This window comes from Drosophila persimilis, unplaced genomic scaffold, assembly GCF_003286085.1.
Source record: "Drosophila persimilis strain 14011-0111.01,24,50 unplaced genomic scaffold, DperRS2 tig00000700-arrow-arrow-pilon, whole genome shotgun sequence".
In the NCBI taxonomy this organism is placed as follows: Eukaryota; Metazoa; Arthropoda; class Insecta; order Diptera; family Drosophilidae; genus Drosophila; species Drosophila persimilis.
In genome coordinates this window covers 165,166-171,846 of record NW_020825340.1, presented here as the reverse complement: position 1 = coordinate 171,846, position 6,681 = coordinate 165,166, and the positions used below count along the sequence as shown (strand labels likewise).

Sequence of the window (6,681 nt, the reverse complement as noted above, 5' to 3'; positions counted from 1 at the left end):
GATATACGGTCTGACTCTCAGAAATATAATGCAATATACCTTCTCATTTATTAATATACCATAAATATACCACCCGACTTAAGCAAGTAAGCCGCAGACTATTGTATTGTATATTCTTATATCCTTCCATTTACTTACCAACCAAAATTTCCACGATATCTTTCATCTGAACTTCACAAAAATTTAATCATATTCGTGTAGTGTATTGTAATACCCACTGTTCCACAATGGTTTAATCGTTCTCTATCCATGATCGGAAATCATTTTTCTCGATTTGGAGATTCTGTCCAATGTAACTGGATATCTAGGCCCTTCAGCTCGGAACACAAAGTTTTTATCAATTTCTATTCAATTAAATAGCTCAGAATATTATGTTTCAACAAAAAAATCCTTTTTTTACATGGCAACTACACGGTAACTACACACTTGACACATATCAACAACATATTTACGGAGTATGCTTTTTTATACAACCATACAAACCATAATCTACAAAATTGCGTTGAAACCCTGTGATGAAAAACGTTTCCTTAACTCTGTAATATCTTTCCCTAGGGTAAGCGTAATGTAGGTCATTCCGTTGCTATGTTCCGGAACACTGCTGCTATCAATACTATCGACTAGATAATCGCTACCACTGCGCGCCAAAGTGGAATTTTTTGAATCTGAATAAGTGACATGAAATGAAATCCAGTGGAATAAATTGAGAAAACCCATATCTATCAGATCATTAATATAGCCAGAATGAACATATGAAATTGCACATAAATTACCCCTTAAACACGCCTACCCCTTCTTTCACTCTCTCTGTCTCTTCGTAGAGCATGTTGCGCCCCTGGCGGAGGGAAGCGAAATAGCAGCAAAGCAGGTGTTGGTGTGAGAAGTGAAAAAGAGAGAGACAGATGTAGGGGAATAGTTAACCATCGGGGTTCCTCTCCTTCTCTCTATGTGTTTTATGTGAAAGAGATCCCCCTCACAAGAGTATCTATCAAATAAATTCGTCCCGTTTGCAAACAGCGAAACAGAGGGATGGAGAGTATGCGGCAGTCATCGGCTCCGAGACTCATTCCGGGTCTTACTTACATATATTCTCGCTTGTGCTAATTACAATTTTTTAAAACCATTAGAATTTTAGTTGACGGTTTAATATTTATACAAATTCAAAAATACACATAAGTTGGTATATATAAAATGCACATTAGACCTGGTTTAATTGCACAAAACTCTCAGCTTGATGCTTCAGGTAGGACTTGCGGCAATCCAAATCATCTGCAGGACGATTATGCGGGGTCCAGACGGGCTCTCCAACAAAATAGCGACGGGCTTTGATAAAGTTCTATGGGGATACGAGAGTAACGATTAGAAAACAATAATTTTGCCATAAGGAATGCAATTTACATTAGAGTCCAACGTGAAACGATGATAGATACCAGCCGGAATAATAATCAAATCTCCTTTAACCACTTGTATTCTCAGCCACTGCTCCTCGTTGCTGAAACGACGAAAAATTACCATTTTGAGCAAATCCCGAATAAACAGTCGCTAGATAACCTACTCGCGGACATCAAAGTAGCCCGATCCATCCAATACCAAACGTATCTCCTCGTCCGTATGCAGATGTTCCGTAAAAAAGTTCTTCAGCTTATTGGCGTAGTCCGGAAGGCACTTCTCCGAGCAGGTGATCTGCAACGAAGAGGAGATTAACAGGTGCTCTCTAAAATGGACTCAGATCTTGCCTCATCATCGTAGGTATAGCCACGTTTGGCCCGCAGCTCCCCTAGAATCGCGTCGTTTTGGTAATCGTCAGCGTTGATCTGCCGGAAAGAAACGATCGTTTAAGATAAGCTTACTTCAAGGTCAGTCCAAAGTAAATGGAATCACACATGCCTTGAAATATTCCACGCCCGTCTTCTGGTACAGTTCAGGAAGCTCCAGATAGTCCGGCGGACTGCGATGATGCTCCAGTCGCTGATCGGTCTCCTGCTCGTCGTCCATAAACCATACTTTCACCATTTTTTAATAATAAATAATTATTTCTCGATTGTCCTCTTAACATGAGCAGTGCTCTAAAGCAGAGAAATCCGTCAGTGCTGTAAAACTCTGCGCGGTAGCAGGTCTGTTAGGAGTAACATTGGTCTGTAAATTTGAATGAATAACAGATCTGTAAAAGCTTCATGTTTTTATAGTAAATATATTTCCATTAAAAAAGAAACACTTGACATAGCGATTACGCCGACAGCTTGGATAGCTGCTCCTGCAGCTCTGAGGTATCAATGGGCCCCTTCGACTGGACCTGGGTCGTGGCTCCAGCCAGCGAGGCGGCCAAGAGTCGGGCACAGCTCTTCTTGTGCATGAACCAGTGCAGACGCTGGCACTCCCGATCGCAATACTGCACCGCTTTACACTTGGAGCACTTCTTGTCAGGCTTCTCTTGTCCACAGGTGCTGCAGTAGCTGGTTTCGTCCTGCAAAATGCCAAAATGTTGAGCGATTGGAATGCTTTTCAATGAGAACAACAGATAAAACCCACCACAAAGCCGCGCATTCCGTTGATGGCATTGCGGAGGATAACCAGTGCCGGCGGGGCATCCTTGCCTCCAAATTGGGTGGCTATCTGCCTGAAGATGGTGCACTCCCGCACGGGAAACTCCCGCGCACACTCCCTTAACGTGTACTCCACGTAGTCCAGCTGACCCTGTTTGTTTTCCTTGAGCACCCGCTTCACGAACAGCTCGATAAAGTCGTTCTTGTTAACCTCCGGCTCGCCTCCGCCAGTCTTCTCCTTGTGTTGCGCCTTGAACTGCTCCTCACAGCGGATCAGCTCTGCCACGATCCAGCCCTGGTAGTGGAACTTGAAGGCCAGAAGCTCGTTCATGTCGTGTGTCTTCTGCATCTCCTTCTCGCACATTAGTGCCAGGGTTTTGCGCAGGTTGCTTAGTATCCTGAGAAGTCCTAGGGACTGGGCGTTCAGTGCGATTCTCACGGGGTGCAGATTGATTTCGATGACAAAGGTGTGAAAGGCTGATAGCAGCGCAGGCGGAATTAACGGCTCCGTTTGCTGGCCGTGCGCCTGTGTGTAGTACTCCAGTCCAGATCGGGTAATATAGTTGTTAATTGTCTCCACGCAGGCATGGTTTCCCACGAAGGCGGCCATCTGTGAGGCGGTGCGCGAGACGCTGTTGATGCTGCTCGGATTGATGCCGGCATCCAGCAGCTGGCGGCACACGTCAGTGCTGCCGGACAGGGCCGCAAAGTGCAAAGGTGTATAGTCGGCCCCATGCTGATTCAAGTGGATATCGGCGCCCTGTTGGGGGAAAAGGGTGGTGTTTGGGAGATCATTCCGCTACTGCGATGTGGACAAACTCACCATGTCTAGCAGTATTTGCACAGCCTCTTTGTTGCCTTTGAAGCTCGCATGCGCCAGAAGCGACATGCCCGTGTCGTCCACAAAGTTAACGTCCTTCAGCTGGGTGAGCAGCTGCGTGAACCCACTCGTGTCATTCTTGGCTATGCGCTCCAGCAGCAGTTTCTGTATATCGTCCAGTTGGGAGCTTTTGCTGTCCGCGGCCATATCGAGTGGGGTTTATTTCCTATTTGCAAGGATTTTAGTCAGAAAAATGAACAAAATTGAAGGAAAATTCACGGTTTCCAGCGTGCAGTAGAAATAGCGATGGGATGTAAGAAGTGCGATAGTGCAAAGCCTTACAGCACTGTTTCTATTTAAAAGTATTGATATATGTGATAGATACATTCAACACCTAAAACTACCGCGAACATTCAAAAACTAAATATTTTTCACGGTAGTAAACGAAATAATATGTTCACCGTAATTGATATTTATATTTGGTTTAGTATTATTAGCTAGCTAAGACTCTCATTTCTGAAAATATCATTTTATGAAGAATAAAATATTTCGAATGGTGGGAATTGATGAGATGTTTGTAATATATTGTATATTACATTTATTCTAAATAGGTAAAAAGCAAGAGAAAGAGTCATTAAAAAAAAAAAACCAATGGAACAGATTTTATAGTTACAAGATTGTATGCTCATGTCGAAACATGCCTATCTAATGCATATATTTTCAGACCTATACGATCTCATATCATAGTTTTTTTTCAAAATAAAAAAAAACGAAAAAATGAGCAGTAGGAACGATTACTCTCTTACATTTTGTTGGCAAAAACATCTAAAGCAATCGCCGCAAAGAAAACATTTAAAACAAACCAGTCAAGTAAAAAATTGATTCATCAATGGGATAAAATTATGTGGGCATGGCTAAATGTTCTATGTAGCTTATTATATTTGACGGAACATCAAAATTAAGCAATATGGTTTCAATGCTTGCCGGAGAACTATTAACCTATTATAAGCCAAGGGGGTAATCATTTTAGCGCAGTTCAGATGAAAGATTCGTGGGGTTTGGCAACTTAAAGGGAAGGATAGGATGGATCTATAAGAATTTACAATCGTTAATATATTCCGCCATTTACCTCGTGTAGTTGAACTATTTAAATATAGGGGGCTTAAGTGGGCTAAGCTCGGTTTTCCATGATACGAGTCGCTATATTGTTGTTGAGAAACCAAAATTGAGGCAAAAACAAGCAAAGCCAAGTATTAAATGTGCCGGTCAAGTAGAAAACTGATTCATTAATCGTATAAAATTATGTGAGCATGGCTAAATGTGCTATATAGCTATTAATATTCCACGGAATATCAAAATCGAGGAATATGTAAAATATAAATTTAATTCGTCAGTATATTTTTAATACTTTTCGGCATTTTTAGAAGTCAATATTGAACCGATGGTATACTTACGGTATATCGGTATATAATGGTATATTTTGTCAATATTCATCAATCTATTAAATTTCATTTTCGACGGTATATAGAAATCCAATAAAAGCTATTATTTAGAAAAGGCCAGTCAAGTAGAAAATTGATTCACTAATCGAATGCAATTATGAGGGCATGGCTTAATGTTCTATCTAGCTAATAATATTCGATGGAATATCAAAAACGAGCAATATGTATGATGGAACTTGGATAATTCGTCAGTATATTCATGGTATATATTTAAAATGATACAGTATATTTTGGTACATTTCTGAGTGTCAGACGATATATTTTATCAATGGGTCTGCGGGCACACTGACGGTCACAAAGTCGGTCGATAAAGTCGTTCTTGTTAACCTCCGGCTCGCCTCCGCCAGTCTTCTCCTTGTGTTGCGCCTTGAACTGCTCCTCACAGCGGATCAGCTCTGCCACGATCCAGCCCTGGTAGTGGAACTTGAAGGCCAGAAGCTCGTTCATGTCGTGTGTCTTCTGCATCTCCTTCTCGCACATTAGTGCCAGGGTTTTGCGCAGGTTGCTTAGTATCCTGAGAAGTCCTAGGGACTGGGCGTTCAGTGCGATTCTCACGGGGTGCAGATTGATTTCGATGACAAAGGTGTGAAAGGCTGATAGCAGCGCAGGCGGAATTAACGGCTCCGTTTGCTGGCCGTGCGCCTGTGTGTAGTACTCCAGTCCAGATCGGGTAATATAGTTGTTAATTGTCTCCACGCAGGCATGGTTTCCCACGAAGGCGGCCATCTGTGAGGCGGTGCGCGAGACGCTGTTGATGCTGCTCGGATTGATGCCGGCATCCAGCAGCTGGCGGCACACGTCAGTGCTGCCGGACAGGGCCGCAAAGTGCAAAGGTGTATAGTCGGCCCCATGCTGATTCAAGTGGATATCGGCGCCCTGTTGGGGGAAAAGGGTGGTGTTTGGGAGATCATTCCGCTACTGCGATGTGGACAAACTCACCATGTCTAGCAGTATTTGCACAGCCTCTTTGTTGCCTTTGAAGCTCGCATGCGCCAGAAGCGACATGCCCGTGTCGTCCACAAAGTTAACGTCCTTCAGCTGGGTGAGCAGCTGCGTGAACCCACTCGTGTCATTCTTGGCTATGCGCTCCAGCAGCAGTTTCTGTATATCGTCCAGTTGGGAGCTTTTGCTGTCCGCGGCCATATCGAGTGGGGTTTATTTCCTATTTGCAAGGATTTTAGTCAGAAAAATGAACAAAATTGAAGGAAAATTCACGGTTTCCAGCGTGCAGTAGAAATAGCGATGGGATGTAAGAAGTGCGATAGTGCAAAGCCTTACAGCACTGTTTCTATTTAAAAGTATTGATATATGTGATAGATACATTCAACACCTAAAACTACCGCGAACATTCAAAAACTAAATATTTTTCACGGTAGTAAACGAAATAATATGTTCACCGTAATTGATATTTATATTTGGTTTAGTATTATTAGCTAGCTAAGACTCTCATTTCTGAAAATATCATTTTATGAAGAATAAAATATTTCGAATGGTGGGAATTGATGAGATGTTTGTAATATATTGTATATTACATTTATTCTAAATAGGTAAAAAGCAAGAGAAAGAGTCATTAAAAAAAAAAAAACCAATGGAACAGATTTTATAGTTACAAGATTGTATGCTCATGTCGAAACATGCCTATCTAATGCATATATTTTCAGACCTATACGATCTCATATCATAGTTTTTTTTCAAAATAAAAAAAAACGAAAAAATGAGCAGTAGGAACGATTACTCTCTTACATTTTGTTGGCAAAAACATCTAAAGCAATCGCCGCAAAGAAAACATTTAAAACAAACCAGTCAAGTAAAAAAT

The 6,681-nt window shown here is 41.8% G+C and overlaps 3 protein-coding genes across 3 annotated transcripts; all 3 read right to left on the bottom strand.

Moving 5' to 3' along the window:
* Positions 1-1,123: 1,123 nt before the first annotated feature.
* On the bottom strand, positions 1,124-2,052 carry LOC6604026 (1,2-dihydroxy-3-keto-5-methylthiopentene dioxygenase). The gene is made up of 5 exons (XM_026992050.1): positions 1,888-2,052; positions 1,737-1,814; positions 1,556-1,683; positions 1,399-1,492; positions 1,124-1,336 (listed from the first exon to the last, which is right to left on the bottom strand). Exons 1-5 carry the CDS (start codon positions 2,011-2,013, stop codon positions 1,199-1,201), a joined length of 564 nt encoding a protein of 187 aa, XP_026847851.1. The 5' UTR covers positions 2,014-2,052; the 3' UTR covers positions 1,124-1,198.
* A 119-nt stretch (positions 2,053-2,171) lies between these two features.
* Positions 2,172-3,649, bottom strand: LOC113566449 (ankyrin repeat and MYND domain-containing protein 2-like). The gene is made up of 3 exons (XM_026992045.1): positions 3,367-3,649; positions 2,530-3,303; positions 2,172-2,464 (listed from the first exon to the last, which is right to left on the bottom strand). Exons 1-3 carry the CDS (start codon positions 3,568-3,570, stop codon positions 2,228-2,230), a joined length of 1,215 nt encoding a protein of 404 aa, XP_026847846.1. The 5' UTR covers positions 3,571-3,649; the 3' UTR covers positions 2,172-2,227.
* Positions 3,650-5,041: 1,392 nt separating this feature from the next.
* Positions 5,042-6,084, bottom strand: LOC6601381 (ankyrin repeat and MYND domain-containing protein 2). The gene is made up of 2 exons (XM_002026481.2): positions 5,805-6,084; positions 5,042-5,741 (listed from the first exon to the last, which is right to left on the bottom strand). Exons 1-2 carry the CDS (start codon positions 6,006-6,008, stop codon positions 5,076-5,078), a joined length of 870 nt encoding a protein of 289 aa, XP_002026517.1. The 5' UTR covers positions 6,009-6,084; the 3' UTR covers positions 5,042-5,075.
* Positions 6,085-6,681: the final 597 nt, after the last annotated feature.

Coding starts and splice junctions, on each gene's coding strand:
- LOC6604026 (XM_026992050.1), bottom strand. CDS start 2,013: ATGGTGAAAGTATGGTTTATGGACGACGAGCAGGAGACCGATCAGCGA. Junction 1,684..1,736: donor GCTATACCTACGATGATGAG/GCAAGATCTGAG, acceptor TCTTCGTTGCAG/ATCACCTGCTCGGAGAAGTG. Junction 1,493..1,555: donor GGCTACTTTGATGTCCGCGA/GTAGGTTATCTA, acceptor TCGTCGTTTCAG/CAACGAGGAGCAGTGGCTGA.
- LOC113566449 (XM_026992045.1), bottom strand. CDS start 3,570: ATGGCCGCGGACAGCAAAAGCTCCCAACTGGACGATATACAGAAACTG. Junction 3,304..3,366: donor TGCAAATACTGCTAGACATG/GTGAGTTTGTCC, acceptor TTCCCCCAACAG/GGCGCCGATATCCACTTGAA. Junction 2,465..2,529: donor ACGGAATGCGCGGCTTTGTG/GTGGGTTTTATC, acceptor GGCATTTTGCAG/GACGAAACCAGCTACTGCAG.
- LOC6601381 (XM_002026481.2), bottom strand. CDS start 6,008: ATGGCCGCGGACAGCAAAAGCTCCCAACTGGACGATATACAGAAACTG. Junction 5,742..5,804: donor TGCAAATACTGCTAGACATG/GTGAGTTTGTCC, acceptor TTCCCCCAACAG/GGCGCCGATATCCACTTGAA.